The sequence below is a fragment of the Vigna angularis genome, chromosome 3 (genome assembly GCF_016808095.1).
Source record: "Vigna angularis cultivar LongXiaoDou No.4 chromosome 3, ASM1680809v1, whole genome shotgun sequence".
Classification (NCBI taxonomy): domain Eukaryota; kingdom Viridiplantae; phylum Streptophyta; class Magnoliopsida; order Fabales; family Fabaceae; genus Vigna; species Vigna angularis.
In genome coordinates this window covers 376,414-396,960 of record NC_068972.1, presented here as the reverse complement: position 1 = coordinate 396,960, position 20,547 = coordinate 376,414, and the positions used below count along the sequence as shown (strand labels likewise).

The window sequence follows — 20,547 nt, the reverse complement described above, 5'->3', positions numbered from 1 at the left end:
AATTTTTGAATGATTCTCTAAAACAATTTGTATGTATTTTAACTAATGTATTTATATTTGGTGAATATTTTTCTTACCAATGTTTTCATGTTATTTGATTTTCTGCAATACAATTTTTTCTTTTTCTTTTTACCTGGATTTTTTATTTGTGTTGCTTTTGCATGTTCATCTTTGTATTGTTTACAATTTTTGTTATGAATATGGTATGCAGATGGCTAGAGAGATGGATGAAATTTTAAGACAGCAGATTGCACAGCCAGCTAATAGTTGCACTTCTGATTCTGTGGAGGGTGTTTCGTTTCTTGATAATGTTATCTTTCCTCTATATGATATTGTTTCTGCAGTAAGTTTCACCAATTTTTCGGCTATAATCTCATACATCAAAATTAGCTGATGACCCCAAAATTAGATTGTGGCTTATGTTAATCTGATAAACAAGAAAATGTTTTTCCTTAAGAAAGATTGTCTAACTACTCCAAGAAGTGTGCATATAAATTGGCATTAATGGTAAGTCTGTGAGTGTGTTTGAATTGTGTGTTCTCTGTTTTCGCTTTTTATTTTATGAGAAAACAGTCTTGAAAATGTTTTTGATTGGGCTGTATGAGTTTTATGAGAACAATAAACAGAAAGCAGAACTTTAAGAGTATATAGGCAAATTTTTAATTATGATGATGTTTTTTGTGGATATTAGTGTCTTCCTGATGTTCTATAAGAAGTTATGAATACTAATAAATCCTCATGTTATGTAATAAAATAATAAGTTGGTTATGTTCATTGATTTGTCCAAATGATTACTATGACACTATCGGTCAACAATGAAGTATGAGAAAAATATACACAACCATTTATTAGGGTCATTTGATTAGAAAATTGTGAGATATCATGTTATTTTACCTTTATTTTTTACATAATACTCAACCTAGTCCTGCAAAGATAGACAGGGTGGTAAATTAATCCTATACAAAATTTGTCATTAACTTGGTTTCTTGATATTCAAATAACAAATTATTGCATTGTATATTTAAACATGAATTTCGCCCTTTATTTGCTCATTAATTTATTCTATGCTGGATTAAGTTTAATGTACTGTGTATCTTTCAAGTACTAGCTCAAATTTCTTACTCTCTATTTTTAGATTTCTCTACTGTAATTTTCATTAAGTTAGAACTTTAGTGTATCCTTTTGGTATAAAATTATAAATTTCCCATTTATTTCCGTGGACTTCAGGAAGCTGCAAACAATGATAATGGGAAAGCACCACATTCATCCTGGAGAAACTATGATGATTTTAACGAGTATTTCTGGTATAAGTTATTTGTTAACCATCTTTGGCTGTTTCGTTTTTATTTTATTCTGTTTGCTTATTCCCCTTTTTTCTTAAGGTCCCTCCATTGCTTTGAGCTTAGTTGGCCTTGGCGCAAAACTTCTCCTTTTTTCCAAAAGCCTCATCCCAGATCAAAGGTTTGTTTTGTCTGCAAATGTTAGAGATATTTCTCTTTTCTGTTTGTTGTCAGTTGTAAATTAGTGTTGTGTTTTTCTGTTTTCAGTTGTAACTGGCTAATAATGTCAGTTATTACTTGTATACCTTTCAATAACTTTCTGATCCACACATGATTTTGTAACCGAATTTCTAACTCTACGGAATGTACTTATTGAATTCAATATTGATATAATTTTCTTTCAATGAGAATTTTGTTGTGTTTTTCTGTTTTCAGTTGTAACTGACTAATAATGTCAATTATTACTTGTATTCCTTTCAATAGCTTTCTGATCCACATAGGATTTTGTAACTGAATTACTAAGTCTACCGAATGTACTTATTGAATTCAATATTGATATAGTTTTCTTTCAATGACAATTTTGTTGGACTCTTGATAGGAACCCCGAATTAAAAAGAGACAAAAGAGTAATATTCTTTATTGTATATCGACGGTATAGAACACAAAGAATAGGAGAGCACTCCTCCAAGGGTTTCCCCTTCACAAAGAGCCAAAGCTCAATCTACAAGATTATCAAAAAGTGCCTTGCCCTGACACAAGAGCTCCCTGCCTTCTTTTAAAGGCCCCCAACCAAATAACCAAAACTCACAACTAATTCTTAAACTGTTTCCTTTTATTCTGCACACATTACTCATTATAAACTATCACATTATATCCTATCAACTCTCCTCTAATTTCATTACATTATGCAATGCAATTTCTTTCTATAGCACTCAGTCTGGATCTTGATATTCCTCTGTATAAATATCTGAGTTCATAGCTTTCTGTTTATAATCAATTCATTTTTACAGTTCGATAAAATTTCACATTTATTTTCTCAGTTTCTCTGAATGATTTACCTACTGTTGTTCCTATTTTTTAATGGATGGCTGTTACTTGTGCACATTATTCTACTGTTAGCGAGATACTGAAATGTCTGACAGTATAAGTATCCATATATGATGGATCATAATGTCTTATTGAGTTATTGATAAACCGAGTATCTTATTTTACATTTCTTTGGTTGATGTCTTTGGTTACTTATCTATTCCTTATTTTATACTGCCAGAAAATGCTTATTTCTGGCAGCAGCAGGCATCAGGGAAAAACATCTTTTGTGGAACATCGAACCTTTTTTCATCTTTATCATAGCTTCCACCGATTGTGGATATTTCTTGTCATGATGTTTCAGGTTTGTACTTGCACATATTCTCACATAGTCATCTAATTTTGGCAAATGCTTTTAGCACCAAGTTTTGGTTTTTCTTTCTGGTTAGGCTTGTGTGACTTATTTGATCTTAACTGGCATTTTGGTTTCTTCATCCGGGTATTACTTTTTTGTTGTTTCGTGGTGATTTTTTTTTATTGTCAATGTTCAGGGCCTAGCAATCCTTGCATTCAATGATGGACAATTCAATGCCAAGACTTTGCGAGAGGTTCTTAGTCTTGGACCTACATTTTTTGTGATGAAATTTTTTGAGAGTATGTATTTGTCAATTGTCTTTCATCATGTATTTTCTTGTCATCATTTATTTATTTGTTTATATTTTCAAATTTTCATTTCTCTTTTAGGTGTTCTTGATATTTTCATGATGTACGGTGCATATTCAACAACAAGACGCTTAGCCATCTCTAGAATTTTCTTACGTTTTCTTTGGTTCAGCCTGGCTTCAGTTTTCTTAACTTTCATTTATGTGTACGTGTGCTTTCTATCATAATAATTTTGTTCTTTTAGGCATCGTCATCCTTTAATCAGTTTGTTTTTATTTTTCTAATTTGTAAGTAATTATACATTTCCATCTGTTTGTGCTTGACTGCAGAAAAGCACTCCAGGAAGAGAGTAAAGCAAATGGAAACTCGGTTGTTTTCAAATTATATGTAATTGTCATAGGGATTTATGCTGGTGTCCAAGTTTTTATTAGTTTCCTCATGCGGATACCAGCATGTCATCGTCTGACAAATCAATGTGATCGTTGGCCTTTAATTCGGTTTGTGAAGTGGTTGCGGCAGGTTTGTTATGTCTTCACTTGTTGCTAATTATATTAATTCATTTAGTTTTGTTTGTTCTTTGTCATGGGAATTATGCTGATTGATTTGTTTGCATTTATGATCGTTTTTATGTTGAATTATAAAGGAACGACATTATGTAGGACGGGGAATGTATGAAAGGAGTTCAGATTTCATAAAGTATGCACCTGATCTTGTCTTTTTTCAGATTTCTAAATTTATGATATAATACATGTTCTGGTAAAAGCAAGATTCTTCCTTTGAAGTTGTTGATATACAATTCTTTTGAATATTGACGAGTCCTTTGTAATTAATTTTACATGCTGAAGTTGCATTGTTGCACTGTTTACATGCCTTGCTTTTTTTCTCAGGTATATGCTGTTTTGGCTTGTTGTTTTGAGTGGAAAATTTGCATTTGCTTACTTTCTTCAGGTTAGTGTTACATACATTAGCTATGCCCTTGTTATTTGTAGATACATTTGGAATTATACAAATTTGTTCATGTGTGTGTATGATGAAGATACATATACTGGTGGTGAGCTCATATGCTTGTATGTTTTGACTGTCGTATTTTTGTGGTTTGTAGATAAGGCCACTGGTGGACCCGACAAAGGATATTATAAAAGAGAATAATATAGTTTACTCTTGGCACGATTTTGTCTCTAAAAGTAAGCATTGGTGTGATTGCTGTGGTCATTATATTTTCTGTTTTTTCTTTGATATTATTATTTATCAAAATGCTACTGTTGCAGATAATCATAATGCTTTGACAGTTGTTAGTGTGTGGGCTCCTGTGATTGCTGTAAGTACATTGCCATTTATTTTTACTTCCCACCCCCTTCTTCAAATATGTTAATCATAACAGGAGGATATCTTATTTCCTTTAACTTCTCTTACTCAATGAGGAAATATGTCTGACGAGAGCTTAAATTGCAGTGTGAAGTTACTGGGTTGTTAATATAGCTTGTTATAGTTATTCAGGCACCGAGTTTCTGTTATGAAGTCTCATAGCATGTTTGGATTAGCTTTATTTGAATTAACAAAAAGTTTCTCACTGGAAAAGCTCTTTCTTGAGCAGTTTAAAAATGATATCTTCAGGAGTTTCTGAAGTACTGTGATGTATTTTGCTGATTTAGTTGTCCTTGCATTGGATATAATATTTTTTTATTGTTGGTTGAAAAAACATATATTTTGGTCTCCCATTTTTTTCTTAATAAAAATAAGTGGTAAGGCATAACTATGTATGTGGCACCACAATCAGCGCCAATCATATGCAGCATAACTAGGAACATTATTGATCAAGTTTAACCTTGAGATCTGGTGTCAAACTCAACAAGTTTATCAGCACATTGACTGTCTTCTCTAAAAGTATGAGAAGTGAATGCACGTGGTATTACTTCTTACAAAACATAACCATCTACTATCAAGATCCCAAGGAATAATAGATTTATTGGATCGAGCATGATTAACAACTTCAGAATCATACTCAATCCAAGGTTTAGTGCAGCCTTTGAAGATAGTTGTTTCCATAGCCGAAATCACCTCCACATACAAGGCATATTGAAAGCCGAGATATTAAGAGAAACAAACCACAATGGATGCCTGATGATCTCTAAAAGTACCCAGACAAATAGATATGCCAGGAAAAACTTTAACCGCTGATCAATTCATTTAAACCAATGACAAGGAGTAGGATACCAAAAAAACAGTAACATATGATCGCACCTTTCTAGGATGTATATTTACTTCAAACCTTAAAAAGAACACTGAGCTCTTGGACATTGGATTTCATACAACCAGTATAACAATTACCATCTTGATTAAAGTCAACCCAAATCATGTTTTTGACTAGTTGTAGGATATTGTTAGGGTATGATTATCAAAGCTGATCTTGTCCTTGCTTGTCCATATAGCTTTTATAACACCAATGAAAAAGGCTTGTATTACAGTCTTGGCTTGAGTACTCTTGGATCTTTGCAAGGAATGAAGAATGGACGAGATAGAATCAGTAGCAATGTGCAACTGGAAATTAATTTCTTAAAACCACTACCCTATTCTGATGTTTATATTTGTTCCCTTAAATTTAACTGTTATGCAAAGTTGCTTTTCCCTTCCTATGTTTTTGGGTGTTTTGGTTGCTGCTTCCAATTTGCTTATTCTCATTCTTTCAGATGTATCTTCTAGATATTTATATCTTTTACACAGTTGCATCGGCTGTCTTGGGATTCTTGCTAGGTGCAAGAGATAGACTGGGAGAGGTAAGTATTGCTTTTTAAGTTGTTATGGTTGGCTATTTATTATTTATATGTTTTACCTTTTGCTAGTCCTGTCCTGTACAATTTAGAAATGAAGATTAGTTGCCATAATATTTTTGTGGCTGTATGGGCTCATCAGATTAGGTCATTGGAGGCACTACACAAACTTTTTGAGCAGTTTCCTGGAGCTTTTATGAGCACACTTCATGTTCCTCTACCTAACAGGTGCCGCTCGAGAAATGATAGTTTTCCTGTTCTGTGATTTTAGTTCTGTATAATCTAGCTGCATATGTCCTACCTATATTGTAGCTATATCAGACTATATTCACTCTTCTATGAGTTTTTCTCCTTGAAGTATTGCTATTTGTATACGCTTATATTATTTTTCCTCAATATTATGTTTTCAGGAGTTCCCATCAGTCTTCTGTTCAGGTCAGTCTTTTGCTATGAAAAAAGGAATTAATTTAAATCCATGTATTTATTTGCATGATATCGTGTACTAATTCTTAATTAAGAAACTTCTTTATGTTGGTGGGAAGGTTACAGAAACAGGTCTCATGTTGGTTGATCCTATGCTTTGAACTTAAGCAAATATTACTCATTAAATTATTTTTCATCTAAAGGTTGTAGAGAATAGCAAGGTTGATGCTGCCCGGTTTGCCCCCTTTTGGAATGAGATCGTAAGAAATCTAAGGGAGGAGGATTATGTAACTAACTTGTGAGTAATAGAAACTGCTATTCATTTTTTTCATCTTATTTTATACTTTTTCTTTACTTCATACTTAACACCTGCATGGTCATCCATTTTTGCTCTCAGTGAAATGGAGTTGCTTTTAATGCCTAAGAATTCTGGGGATCTTCCGATGATTCAGTGGCCACTTTTTCTACTTTCAAGCAAGGTAATTCAATTATATTTTGATAATTGTCAAGCTATAATGTCAAGGCATTTTTTGAGTGTTAAATCAAATGCTTTGAATTTGTTCATTTTTTATATTTATGCTAGAATATTTGATAGTTTTATTGTATGTAGGATATCAAATGATATCTCAGTAGCAGTTAATGGATTTATAAATTTCATGATATAGTCTAGTCGCATCTGAGAATCTTTGCCACGCCTTAACTCATTATTTTTGTAGTTGTTTCAGTTCTGAATTTTAGGATCTGAATACAATTTAATTGACATTGTGCTGGCTACTGCAATTTTTACTGTTACAAATGACAGACTCTTAAAGATTTTTGGTTTCTAGAGAACTCAATCTCCATAAAATTGGGCTCAAAATGAGGGATGTCACTTATACGTTAGTCGTTGTTATTTTTCTATTTTGGATACATCAATTAAGTTTGCAATAAAGGTGAATACCCCCACAGTAGCTACAATTTGTGCCTTCTAGATTTGTATTAGTTACATGGATTGATGTTTTTGAGAACATTATTCAATTGTACAATATCAATCAATAACTTTACATTTCTGATAGTGTTGGTTTAAATTTCTTACAGCTCTGTATTAGGTTGAAAAAGAATCTGTTTGATGCAATCATATTAGAAATTGTGTATATGAAAATTCCAGTAGTTACATTTGTATTTGAAAGTGTACTAAGTTTTGTAAACTAAGTCTTACATCTTATCACAGATCTCTCTGTATATGTATTTATGTTTTTTATTTTTTCTGATTAACTGATTTTATTCTCTTATGTCTTTTTTTTTGTTAAGATTCATTTGGTTTTCTTTTTATGATTATGTAGATATTTTTGGCTAGGGATATTGCTGTTGAGAGTAAAGATACTCAAGATGAGCTCTGGGATAGGATTTCCCGGGATGATTATATGATGTATGCCGTGCAGGAGTGTTACTATGCTATAAAATTCATTTTGACAGAAATACTAGATGATGTGGGAAGGAAGTGGTAAGTATCGGTTATAATAGTGTAGTGCATCATGCGGTGTTTTCTTTTAACAATCATACGACACCTAATTTATGGTATTTGATATCTTGTTTCTTTGCAATTGTTCCATATCACTAGGGTTGAGAGGATATATGAAGATATTTATTCTAGTATCACAAAGAGGAGTATTCATCTGGACATCAATCTAAATAAGTTAGCTCTCGTGATATCAAGAGTAACGGCATTGATGGGAATCCTGGTTTGTGTCCATTTCTATTTAGTATAGTTTTAGTTTGGCATCTTCTCCCTGTTTTTGTATATTTTTCTTGCAAATATTTGTAAAATGGGTATACGGTCTTGTTCAGATGTGTGATTGCTGAGTGTGACTGTGAAGTGCTGTGCTTCTTGTGTTGAATATTTTTCATTTTTTAATCAGATTTGTGCCAACAGTAGAATATGTCATGTAAAATTTGAGGTTCAAACAGAAGCTCACTCTTGTTTTTCAAAACGCCAAAAGAAATGGCTGAAAACTTCATGTGGAATTTCTAACACATTCTTTTGTGTTGAGAGGTGAGATTAGGTATTTCTAGGGGACACAATAATAAATAATAGTAAACCCTAAACCTTAAAAAAATTAAAAATTAACTAAGTAGATATGAAAGATTTGGTCTTCACTTAAGAACATAGGTTCTCTCATAAATGTCAAAACGGATCAGGGTCGTAATTCTGTTCGGCAGGCACACTCGAAACTTGGTCGAGTCATCCCTGGCCTAAAATTGGCCGAACTAGGCTGGGAAGGCCACTGACGAAACTCAGTCAAGTTGGTCTCAATCGAAATTCAGCCTTGTCGTCCCCAGTAGAAAATCGGTTGAATTTACCTTGGCCCAATTCAGTCAAGACGACCACGGCCGAAACTTAGTTGAGTTGCTCCCAATTGAAATTGACCGAATTGGACCGAGTCGACCTTGGATGAAAAGCAGTGGAATTCAACTAGGAGGACCATGAATGGTTGAGACAATCCCAACTGAAAATTGATTGAATTCTGCTGTTTCAACCCTAACCAAAAATTGACCCAATTTGGTCGAGTTGAGCAAGGTCAAAACTCGGTTGAGTTAGTCTCAACCGGAATTCAAATGAGTTGGCCTTTGTCGAAAATCGGCTGAATTAGGCAAGTCAGCTGTAGTCGAAAATTGATCGAATTCGGCCGAGTTGGTCTAGTTGCCAAATTAAAATGCAACTTTAGAGACTCTCAAACAAGTCAAAAGTATAAAATGAATGAGTTTTAAGTTAGTGAGCAGTTATCTGAGCTATAACTTTAGAGGTTCACTTTTCTAAAATTGACAGTCAGGCAATCGTAAAGGAGATGGCAGTCTTACATTCCAATGGCACCTGGGACCTTGTTCCTTTATCTCCTGGCAAGCAAATAGTTGGCTGTCATTGGGTTTATGCAGTAAAAATTGGACCCGATGGTCATATGATGACACCATTTCCCTTGTGGCCAAAATAACTTCTACACTTCTCTTTTTAGCTATGGCTGCTATTTATCATTGGCCTCTTCATCAGCTAGATATTAAAAATGCATTTTTACATGGTGAATTTCAAGAAGTTTAAATAGATCAACCCCCTGGTTTTCTTGCTCCTAGTTATTCTTGTCTTCAACAGTCTCTTAACAGTTTGAAGCAATCTCCTCGGGCTTGCTTTGGTCGTTTTAGTTTTGTCTTGATATAGTTTGGCATGACCAGGTGTGAGGCTGATCATTCCGACTTCTTTTTTCCCTCCTCTTCTGGCAAGTGCATTTACCTTGTTGTTTATGTTGATGACATTGTCATCACGAGTGATGATGAGATTGGGATTCAACAACTCAAAGAGCACCTTTCACAACAATTTCATAATAAAGGTCTGGGCCCTCTATAATATTTCTTAGGCATTGTAGTTGCTCAATCTGCTTCTGGAATTGTCATTAATCAACTTAAGTATGTCCTGGACATTCTTATTGAAACTGATATGCTAGACTGTTATCCTAGTGTTACTCTTCTGGATCCAAATATCAAGCTTCTTTTGGGTCAGGGGGAGCCATTGAAAGTCCTAGAAAAATATCATCCTAATATCATCGCTGTGTGGTTTGCATTAGACACACAATACATCCACTGAAAAAATACAATTCTATACTATCAATCTATTTATGTGTGTGTGTGAGCGCAAAACATGAATTCATGTATTTGGTGTGCTATATGTGGAAGTTTAACGTGCTGTTGAAGTCTTACTTTTGACATAATACAGAGAGAGACTGAAACACCTGAATTGGAAAGGGGTGCTGTTAGGGCCATTCAAGATCTGTATGACGTTATGCGACTTGATGTCCTTTCTGTAAATATGAGGTTTGTCACAACTGTTGTTGTCTGCATACATTAATTTATAAATGCTGTCTTCCTGCTTGCCTGCATCAGGGATAATTAATGTCTATTTTTCTTTTCTTTTTCCTATAGGGAAAATTATGACACCTGGAGTTTACTGTTAAAGGCTAGGGAGGAAGGGCGTTTATTTGAGAAGCTGAAATGGCCCAAGAATACAGATTTAGTAAGCTCGAGTCATGTTTTTCTATATTATTGTGCAAATAACTTGCCTTAAAATTTTTTTAACCTTTGATTGCATGTAGAAAATGCAAGTGAAAAGATTGTATTCTTTGCTGACTATCAAAGAATCTGCCTCAAGCATTCCTAAAAATCTTGAGGCCAGGCGACGGCTACAGTTTTTCACAAACTCACTTTTTATGAAGATGCCTAGTGCAAAGCCAGTTCGGGAGATGTTATCCTTTAGGTAAATCTTTTTTCTGGATGAAATTATTATTCTTACTTTTTCCATGCTTATCTTTCTTTGGTTTGTGCAGTGTTTTCACTCCTTATTATTCTGAGATTGTGCTTTATAGCATGTCTGAACTCCTAAAGAAAAATGAAGATGGAATATCAATACTGTTCTACCTTCAGAAGATATATCCAGGTAATTTTACTTTGATTGGTTATGTTATTGTAAAAGTTACACTTGTCCAGTGAATTTGTGGGGTTAAAATTGGCCAGTGAAATGCTCAACTCACTTTTTGTGCCTGTTATTATATTGCTATTCTCATACTCTATTCTTTATTGACATAATAACATTTCAGTTCCTACATGTTATCCTAGTCTAAGGGCTGTTTTCTGGTGAGCTATTTCATTTTCTCATGGGCGGCTCTCTTTCTTCTTTTACCTGTCTTCTGCTATGTAGTGGCTGTCATGTTCCCGGGTCACTGAACTGTTGCTGGCAAAACCCACCACTGTGTGACGTCATTTGAGATGCCATTCAGTCTTTGCATTTGTTGCACTGAAAGCCTATTTTATAAATAGATCCATATAGAAACTTAAAAGAAGGAACCTATTTGAATATCCTTGAAAGGTACAAAACCTAGACTAGACCTTCTAGCGTACAAGCAACATAAACAGCACAAACAATTAAAAACTGTTCACCCAAACACAAGCTATGTTCATTTCTCCCTTTATCAAGCTGTTGAATAGGTTGTACTTATCAACTAATTATAGTGAGTACACAAGCCACTTCTGGTTATCCCCTGTGTATAAGAACCTCTCAAGTAGAGAACAGGTTTAGATCTTTCAGTTTACTTCATGCTATAAAAATTTACAATGGTTTTGGACACCCACAAAGAATACTTAACACTATTGTGTTGTAGCACTAGAAAATTGAAAGAACTGGAAATTGTAGTTGTGTTCTTTAGCTTGACTCATTTATATAGTCCTTGTCATATGACTGTTGCAGCATTTCATTATTCTATATTTTATCTCTGCTTGATCTTTGTCATCAGCATAGAATCTTTTGTTTTCCTTGACAAGCACTTGATTAGAAGCTTGATAAACAAAATCTTGATATACATATTCATTTGTGCTTTTGATAAAGAAAGTATTATTCAAATAATAAAGTCATGTTTGTACAAGTTTTTCAAACTTAGTATTTGTTATCATCAAAACTCGTAAAAGGTCCATTGTGATTAGATTGTCTACATAGGTTATAGAGGTTAGATCATCTACGGTCTCAATATTGAGATCTTGCAAGCTGACAGTGATTGGATTTTCCTGATTTCAGCAATTATTATGAGCTCTTAGAGCATTTAAGTTTAAGTGAGTTTTGAGTAGGTATGGCTCACATCACACTTTAAAAGAGACTCTTTTTTCTCTAGCGTGTTTACAAGTTTCTGAAACTCTACTAAATTAAGCTGTCCCAACTCATTGGCTCTATTGCTAAAACTAGTTATGCGCAGCTGCGAGTTGTTGTAGTTGCTTTCAGTATGTGTCATAGTGATTAATAAAGTAACAATCATCCCACTATCCCCATTTCTGGGGTCAGCACTCTGAACCAAAATCCATTATTGATTAGAGTTATTCTCTATGCATTCTTGTGTATAATTTTTAAATGTCATCCATTAATGGATAGTTTTCATAATATACTGCAGATGAATGGAAAAACTTTCTTGCTAGAATTGGCCGTGATGAAAATTCCCTTGAGAGTGAACTTTATGATAATCCTAGTGATATTCTTGAATTGCGATTTTGGGCTTCGTATAGGGGGCAAACATTGGCCAGAACAGGTAATGTTTTACCAATCAACTTGATTTTTCCTTTATGTTTTCTGTTTTACTAGTCCAAAAATGATTATTTGTGATAAAAGATTGTATTATATATAAATTATATTTGTCATGCCTCCTGTTATTAGTTTAGATTTTTTCTGAAACAGGTATCAAGTCCCTGAATTTGGTTTTGTTTAGCTGTATTCCTTGTGTTACCGTGGTTGTATATTTATGAGCATGGGCTTGGTTGTGTTCCCCATGTTTTTTATATATGTTTTTTCCCCTTTATATATAGCTTTCCATGAGATTGTATTTGATTGTTGAATGTTGGGGCATCAACCTTCCTCGGATGCCAAAATTTGTAGTGATGCCTAACATGGAATCTTTAATTAAAAAAATCACCATTTTATGGGTTAAATTGACGAAGTACACAGTGAAGGAAATAATGAGTTATTTGTCTGAATCTAGAAATGGGTGAGTTTCTTTTTGCTTTCTTTTTATAGAATGTTCTAAAAAAATGTACATTTCCTGTTTATTTTTTGGAATGTGTAGTTCGGGGTATGATGTATTATAGGAAAGCTCTCATGCTTCAAACCTATTTGGAGAGGACTACAACCGGAGGTAAGGACATACACGCTGTCATGCTTCAAACCACGTTTTCCTCATGGTACCATGTTTGTAACCAATTTTCTTTTATTTACTTTTTTCTAATTTAGATTTGGAGGCTGCAGTAGGTTGTGATGAAGTAACTGATACACGAGGCTTTGAATTATCCCCTGAGGCACGTGCCCAGGCAGATCTTAAGTTCACTTATGTTGTGACATGTCAAATATATGGTAAGCAGAAAGAAGAGCAAAAGCCTGAGGCTGCTGATATTGCTTTACTTATGCAAAGGTTGGTTCAACAGTTTCATGGATCAAATTTCGTTTATTTTGTTTTCTAAATGATTCTTAATCAAGGGTGGCATCTTTTTTTTTGTTAATTAATGATTTTAGAAATGAAGCTCTACGGGTCGCTTTCATTGATGTTGTTGAAACTTTAAAAGAGGGAAAAGTGAACACAGAATACTACTCAAAGCTGGTGAAAGCTGATATTAATGGGAAAGACAAGGTGCTGTTCTTCTATACATGTTATATACAATAATAAGCTTTTATACTTTTTACATCTATTCTCGTTAACAAATTTAACTAAAGCACGTATAGAATAACTACTTATGTTACTTTTACTTTTGCTACCTTCTATTATGGAATTACATTGCCTTATTTACTTAAGTTGCTTTTACTTTCACTTTTGGGACCTCCCTTTGTTGAATTGGATTGATATTTTTCACTCCATTTATTGATTTTTTTGTCACAGGAGATATACTCTGTGAAGTTACCTGGAAATCCCAAATTGGGTGAAGGGAAGCCTGAGAATCAAAATCATGCTGTTATATTTACCCGTGGCAATGCAGTCCAAACAATTGACATGAATCAGGTCATATCAGTTTTTATATCTGTATTTGACTAATTGTTTCCTAATTGATTGTCAAGATTCATACAGATCTGTGATGTATTCTCACTGCTTGTCCCCTCCTATTTTATAAGTCATTTTGTCTTGTATGATGACTTAATTGTTATTGTTAGAAGTGGACTTAAACCTAACTCAACTCCACAAAACCGGCTTGTAGGGTGAGGTTTGCACCCACTTATAAAGTATGAATTGGCCTTATCTCTAGTCGATGTGGGACTTCCAATACACTCTCCTCACGCCAAGGAATATACATCTCGAGCGTGGGATTAGACATTTTTAATGGGTGGTCCGATAGCGGCTGGATAGCGGGTGGAACAATATACCCAGCAAACAACAAATATCGCTAGGATAGGCTTTAACCATGGCTCTGATACCATGTTAGAAGTGGACTTAAACCTAATTCAACCCCACAAAACCGGCTTGTAGGGTGAGGTTTGCACCCACTTATAAAGTATGAATTGGCCTTATCTCTAGTCGATGTGGGACTTCCAACAGTTATCTTCATTGGTCTATATTAAATGCTGTCCAAACAATTGACATGAATGTAGTCATAATATTTTTAATAGTTTTTGAAGTTCCTACATCAACTAAAAATTATGTCATAGTATAATATATAAATGAGGGACAATTCTTATCTTACAAGTCGATTTTGTGAGGTTAAACTAGGTATAAAGTCATTGACTTGGATTGTATCATAGACTATTCTAGTCAAGTTCTTTGGATTCCCATAAACTATTCCCATAAACTAGGTATAACCTCATGCTCATGATGTTCATTCCTCGACGTGAGTGGTGTGCTGGAGATTCACAGTGCTAGAAATTAGGCCAGATTATAATGTGTAAGTGGGATCCAATCCTTATCCTACAAGCTAGTTTTGTGAGAGGTTGTTGACTTAGGTATACCCACTCACTTATAGATTGTCATTATTCATAAGGATCTATGTTGTGATAATGTACAAGTTCTTTGCTGTTGCTTTATTTTGACCCTTTTTATAATTTATTATAGGATAACTATTTTGAGGAGGCTTTAAAGATGAGGAACCTTCTTGAGGAATTTCATTCTGATCATGGGCTTCGTCCTCCTACTATTCTTGGTGTTAGAGAACATGTTTTTACTGGAAGGTATGTTTTTCTTAAATCCTTTGATTGTGTCCTTTTTACACTTGGTTTTGTTTTATTTGCAGCTCTATGTAACGTCTCTGCTAATGATGCAGTGTCTCATCTTTGGCATCATTTATGTCCAGTCAAGAAACTAGTTTTGTGACTATGGGGCAGCGGGTTTTAGCAAGGCCATTGAAGTAAGCACATTTGAAATTATATAATTATTTTTCTTGTCAAGATTCAAACTAAGTACGGCAATCATATTCAGGGTTCGCATGCATTATGGGCATCCTGATGTTTTTGATAGAGTTTTTCACATAACCCGTGGTGGTATCAGTAAGGCTTCCCGTGTTATCAACATTAGTGAAGACATCTATTCTGGTATGACTACTTCATTGAACTTTGGCAGTTTCGGGAATGGTCAAAATGTCAAATTTTCTCAATGCATTAATTTAAAAAAACTAGCGTACTCCCAAGGTTCCTTGTGATGAGAATCATTGTATTAATATACTACTGATTACAAGGTTCATTGTATCTGGACTTTAACTAATTGAAATTGCATTAAAATATTTTCTACTTTATATTTAGAATTTGTAAATTTTTATAACTTGTAATATAGAAACATGTAAAGTTTAAAAAACAAGAATTATGAAAGACTGGGATAACTAATTAACTGACTAGGTTAATTAGCTGAGTCTTGCATTGAGTAGGATCAGCTAGTTGATGTGGTACTTAAGCCTTGAGATTGTTGACACCTGTAGACCAAATTCACTAACTATTCAGAAAATATTTATTTCTCAACAATTTTTTTTTCTCTTATAAAACTTATGCTAGGCATCACTATGCTCCTTGATATTTCAGCTTTGTTGACACTTTACATTTATCACATGCCATCACATGAAAATATTATCAAACAAAAGAACCCATGAACAAAAATTCACAATCTAACTAGATACATAGGAAAAGAAACCTATAATGATAAAAGTCCAAACTTATAAAAGTTGGCATAATCGTATTCCATTGAAACACTTCCCTAGAAGATAGGATTGAACTCGTCAACTTTCAGCACTATGATTTCTTTCCTGAAAAATGTGACACCTTAAAACCAATACCACCGCAAAACTTTACACATTTCCTCTAACGATACACCACGGTAGAACCTCTTGATGAGAGAAAATTTGACAAACCAAAAATTGAATCACATTTCAACTTGAGTCTTCTAAATCTGGTACTTTTATCATACTCTATGACATGAATAGCTCCCATAAACTCAGCAATATATTTACTTATTTACTCATTTGTTATCTGTAATACAGTTTTCTTTGAAGTTTTATCAGGATTTACTTATTTACCTGTATGTATTTTAGGTTTAGGTCTTAGTGTGTACTGTTTGAAATGCCGTTTTCATTTTTCCTTCTTTTCCCTTTGCTGCACTTTTTTTATGTTCTTTTGAATTGACAGGATTCAATTCAACCTTACGTCAGGGAAATATTACACATCATGAATATATTCAGGTGAGCCTTGTCGTTTAATGATGCCTATACAACAAATCCTTTTCTAATAGAAAATTTGCAGGTTGGTAAGGGAAGAGATGTTGGGCTCAATCAGATTGCACTGTTCGAAGGAAAAGTTTCAGGTGGTAATGGTGAACAGGTTCTCAGCCGTGATGTATACAGACTGGGGCAGCTTTTTGATTTTTTCCGGATGATGTCGTTTTATTTTACAACAGTTGGATACTACTTCTGTACCATGGTATGCCCATTTATGTGTCATTTATTTTTTGTTGCTTGAATTAGTAAGTATGTGAATCCATCCTAAACAACACAACAAACAATGGAGTACCAACTTGTTGCAAAAAAATACAAGGGCAGGAGAAATTAAAATTTGAGATGGAGTAGCCTATCAAGGAGAAGATGACAGGAATATGCTTGAGGTTCTTTTGTAGAATAAAAAGAAAAGCTATAGTGTCTCTTTTCTCACAAACATGAATTAAATGGATTGATTATATTCAAATTAAAGGGTCTAGGAAGACCTGCTGAACTTAAAATGACCTTACAAGTGGATGATAATTAAATAGTTTCATTTATAACATGGGTTTTGAATCAAAACTTTTGATCGAGCAAGGCTCAGAATGAGAGTGAGAGAACCCAGCCATACATTACATTAACACTGACACATGTCATGGAAATATTCCACTTAATACAGTTTTCTTCACTGGATGACTTTTTGTCTTTCTGATGTTGCAGCTAACAGTGCTGACTGTGTATGCCTTTCTATATGGGAAAGCCTATCTGGTAAGTTGGATTGTGTAAAACGTTCATGGTACTTATCTAAGGTTTCTTGTGTTGTGATTATCTTTTCCTTTTTGTTCAAAATTTTATAGTTCTAGAGCCACATGTTTTTTGTTCACATCAGATTCACGTCTGTAATGTCTTGAGTTGACATGATTTCATTTCGGTTCTTTTACCATTATCAGTGGTTTGTTTCTGTTATTTTGTGGAATTTTGTCTTGTTTCAATCAAGATTATTTGTAACAATCACTCGACATGTAATTTTCACAATTTGTGTTCTGCGTATACTTATAACCACAAATGCACTCTATTTCCAGGCACTATCTGGTGTTGGCGAAACCATTGCAGAAAGGGCTTCGATAACTAAGAACACTGCACTGAGTGCCGCTTTGAATACACAATTTCTCTTTCAAATTGGTATGTTCACTGCTGTGCCAATGGTTTTGGGCTCCATTCTTGAGCAAGGTTTCTTGAGGGTAAGTGTGTATCCCTTTCCTTAATTTAATGGCTATCATACAAGATAGTTGATATTAGAAATAGTATCAATATTTGAGAAGTTGGCATGTACAAACACGTCTCTAGGTCGCATCTGCAAGTTTAGGTAATGACAAAATGTGTAGCTAATTGTATTGTTCTTGAAAAGCAGTTGGATTGGTGTTTGACTAACATCTTGCAATTTTAGGCGTTTGACTATAAATTCAGTTAATAAATTAGTGTTTCTTCTTGTCTGTTGAATTGGCCTTGAACTTGTATATTTAATGCCCTGCAAACAAATAATTTGAAGTACACTCATTTTTATTGGCCTGCAGGCCATTGTCAGTTTTCTCACAATGCAGTTTCAGCTATGCACTGTCTTTTTCACATTTTCCTTGGGTACAAGAACACATTATTTTGGCCGGACCATTCTTCATGGTGGTGCAAGGGTTTGTCTGCCTACTCTATGACATCTCTTTCTGTACTTATCCTCTCAACTCTTAATCCGTTTATTTGTCAACAGTATCAAGCTACTGGCCGTGGGTTTGTTGTCCGCCATATCAAGTTTTCAGAGAACTACAGACTCTACTCTCGTAGTCATTTTGTTAAAGGGTGAGGCTTCTGTTTCTCTCTATTAAGACTCTAGTCTCAAAGTCAGGGTAATACATTAAGTTTTTCTCCAAATTATTTTCACATCTCTTTTTATTCTCTTACTAAATTATCTGCTTAACTCATTATAGAATTGTATATGTTCTGAATGTATTGTGTGTCCAATGCAGACAATAAAGTATGTATTTATATTATCTTATAGAAACAATTATTATAAAAGCACCTAATAATTAGGAATCAGTCATCTTAATTTCCTAGATTATATAACGGTTAATTTCCTACATGTCTGTGACAGCTGAATACAATCTACAACTCCCCCTCAAGTTGAAGCATATATGTCATATGCTTCATGGTTATTACAAATGTACTTAATTTGGGGCCTCTAAGAAGGGACTTGGTGAATATGCTAAACAGCTAATTGCTAGAGTTGACATAATTAGTAGGGATTGGGGAATAGCTTTTATAGTTGACATAATTGCATGACTTGGTATCAGTAAATAGCTTTTATACACTGATAAAATTTCATAGAAAACTCGGGAATAGGGAATGGAGAGATTGGGGAAAAAATAGGGATTCTCTGAATTTAGAATCTAATGAAAGGTTTAAAGAACGTGAACTTGTTGAAATGTAATGTATCTTAGTTGTAGGCTCTTTAGGAGCCTTCTGTTTTTGTTTCTTTTTTTATTTACTGTTCCTATCTCTTGCATAAGTATTATTAGTGATGTATTAGGGTTTGATGAAGAAATAATAAAATTTTAGTTTCTCTCTCTAATTCTTTAAGTGAACTAAACTTACTTCACTGCTGCTAACAGACTTTTTGCATGCATTCATTTACTCATTATTATAGACATTAGGATAGTCCAATAATTTTTCCATCTGGTATTTATGAAATTATTCTCATTTAGATTGCATCCTTGTCTTCCTTTCCCTGATATATGACAAATGTATTCATATGTTTTGTCTTCAGGTTGGAGGTGGCACTTTTGTTGATAGTTTATCTTGCATATGGCTATAATGAAGGTGGTGCACTCTCGTATATTCTTCTGAGCATAAGCAGTTGGTTTATGGCTCTATCCTGGTTGTTTGCACCATATTTATTCAACCCATCTGGATTTGAATGGCAGAAGTAAGTACTATCTTCGTATTCTGTCAGGCATGTCTCATAATTAATTTCCCTCATGGTGTTCCTTTTAGGGTGGTGGAAGACTTTAGAGATTGGACAAATTGGCTACTATACAGAGGTGGAATTGGTGTTAAGGGAGAAGAAAGCTGGGAAGCTTGGTGGGAAGAAGAACTGGTAATTAGGATAAACATTTTCGTAGTTGTGTGTTCTAATTTTTTTATATAGGCAGACTTGCAGCAGTTGGTATTCCCTCTTCCTCAAGACTACAGTCTTGGAATGGGTAATCAAAGGGGCTTTTGCTTCTCTATTTTCATGGGAATGAGCAAGGACTGATATGATGCATCCTGGATTTGATGCAAGATTGTGTTGGACTTTTATTGTTGGAAGAAATGAGTAATTACTACCACATAAACTGTTAAATGATATAATTAATGTTCAGCTGTAAGATAAAGCTGATCCCTGGAGTGAGCATTCCGTTTTCGTCAACATTAGTGTAGCTTCTCTATTTTAATGCACATGAACAAGAACTACTATGTTGTATTATGGGATTGTGGTGGACATATATTAATGAATGAAACTGGCAAAATCTACAAGATAAATTATTATATAATTTGATTAATTTGCAGCAGTAAGATCAAGTTAGTTCTTGAACTACACATTCACTCCCTTTCCAAGATAAAGATATGGATAATTGAATGAGCAAGAACTGCTGCAATGTATTATGGATTTAATGCAAGATTGTGATCAACATTTATTATTGAGATTATTACAGCAAGATGCACCATATCTTTCTAAGTTTGGTATTCTTACATATCAAATATCTGTCTCAATATTTATTAATTATTTCATCTACAGGCTCATATCAGGAGCTTGGGTTCAAGGATAGCTGAAACTATTTTGAGTCTCAGATTTTTCATCTTTCAGTATGGCATTGTGTACAAGCTTAACGTGAAAGGAACTAGCACTTCACTGACGGTATTACATGTTTTTTGTTTCATTGTGTTTCCTTCCTTTTGCAAAAATACTGGTTTTTAATATTTTTTTTCTTGTTTCCATATTCTATCCAAGTTATGTGAGTAATTAGTAATTAGTGTACACAAGTTTTTACTTACACTAACTAAACTCAAATTACCGAACTAGTTATAATTGAGCTAATACCTAATTACACATTGATCAGATGCTTAATATTTGTAACTGCTCTACAACA

General features: G+C 34.0%; 1 protein-coding gene across 8 annotated transcripts in view; it reads left to right on the top strand.

The window, feature by feature from the left end:
• The window catches only part of LOC108325790 (callose synthase 9), a 33,738-nt gene that overhangs the window by 9,053 nt on the left and 4,138 nt on the right, over window positions 1-20,547 (top strand). For 7 of the 8 annotated variants that reach the window (XM_052875528.1, XM_052875527.1, XM_052875530.1 and 4 more), the window contains 39 exons: window positions 212-343; window positions 1,228-1,304; window positions 1,383-1,461; window positions 2,548-2,670; window positions 2,858-2,960; window positions 3,051-3,174; window positions 3,299-3,488; window positions 3,613-3,665; window positions 3,857-3,917; window positions 4,072-4,153; window positions 4,238-4,287; window positions 5,657-5,743; window positions 5,880-5,965; window positions 6,148-6,172; window positions 6,364-6,458; window positions 6,558-6,639; window positions 7,483-7,643; window positions 7,761-7,881; window positions 9,903-10,000; window positions 10,109-10,199; window positions 10,279-10,439; window positions 10,510-10,619; window positions 12,118-12,252; window positions 12,784-12,852; window positions 12,948-13,125; window positions 13,227-13,341; window positions 13,588-13,707; window positions 14,749-14,864; window positions 14,957-15,040; window positions 15,112-15,224; window positions 16,305-16,357; window positions 16,419-16,595; window positions 17,090-17,137; window positions 17,452-17,610; window positions 17,944-18,057; window positions 18,132-18,220; window positions 19,185-19,343; window positions 19,412-19,514; window positions 20,196-20,315. In XM_052875528.1, coding sequence (XP_052731488.1) covers window positions 212-343; window positions 1,228-1,304; window positions 1,383-1,461; window positions 2,548-2,670; window positions 2,858-2,960; window positions 3,051-3,174; window positions 3,299-3,488; window positions 3,613-3,665; window positions 3,857-3,917; window positions 4,072-4,153; window positions 4,238-4,287; window positions 5,657-5,743; window positions 5,880-5,965; window positions 6,148-6,172; window positions 6,364-6,458; window positions 6,558-6,639; window positions 7,483-7,643; window positions 7,761-7,881; window positions 9,903-10,000; window positions 10,109-10,199; window positions 10,279-10,439; window positions 10,510-10,619; window positions 12,118-12,252; window positions 12,784-12,852; window positions 12,948-13,125; window positions 13,227-13,341; window positions 13,588-13,707; window positions 14,749-14,864; window positions 14,957-15,040; window positions 15,112-15,224; window positions 16,305-16,357; window positions 16,419-16,595; window positions 17,090-17,137; window positions 17,452-17,610; window positions 17,944-18,057; window positions 18,132-18,220; window positions 19,185-19,343; window positions 19,412-19,514; window positions 20,196-20,315 — 4,143 coding nt within the window. The remainder of the gene's footprint in view (window positions 1-211; window positions 344-1,227; window positions 1,305-1,382; window positions 1,462-2,547; window positions 2,671-2,857; window positions 2,961-3,050; window positions 3,175-3,298; window positions 3,489-3,612; window positions 3,666-3,856; window positions 3,918-4,071; window positions 4,154-4,237; window positions 4,288-5,656; window positions 5,744-5,879; window positions 5,966-6,147; window positions 6,173-6,363; window positions 6,459-6,557; window positions 6,640-7,482; window positions 7,644-7,760; window positions 7,882-9,902; window positions 10,001-10,108; window positions 10,200-10,278; window positions 10,440-10,509; window positions 10,620-12,117; window positions 12,253-12,783; window positions 12,853-12,947; window positions 13,126-13,226; window positions 13,342-13,587; window positions 13,708-14,748; window positions 14,865-14,956; window positions 15,041-15,111; window positions 15,225-16,304; window positions 16,358-16,418; window positions 16,596-17,089; window positions 17,138-17,451; window positions 17,611-17,943; window positions 18,058-18,131; window positions 18,221-19,184; window positions 19,344-19,411; window positions 19,515-20,195; window positions 20,316-20,547) is intronic. The other variant, XM_052875531.1, reaches the window with a different exon arrangement.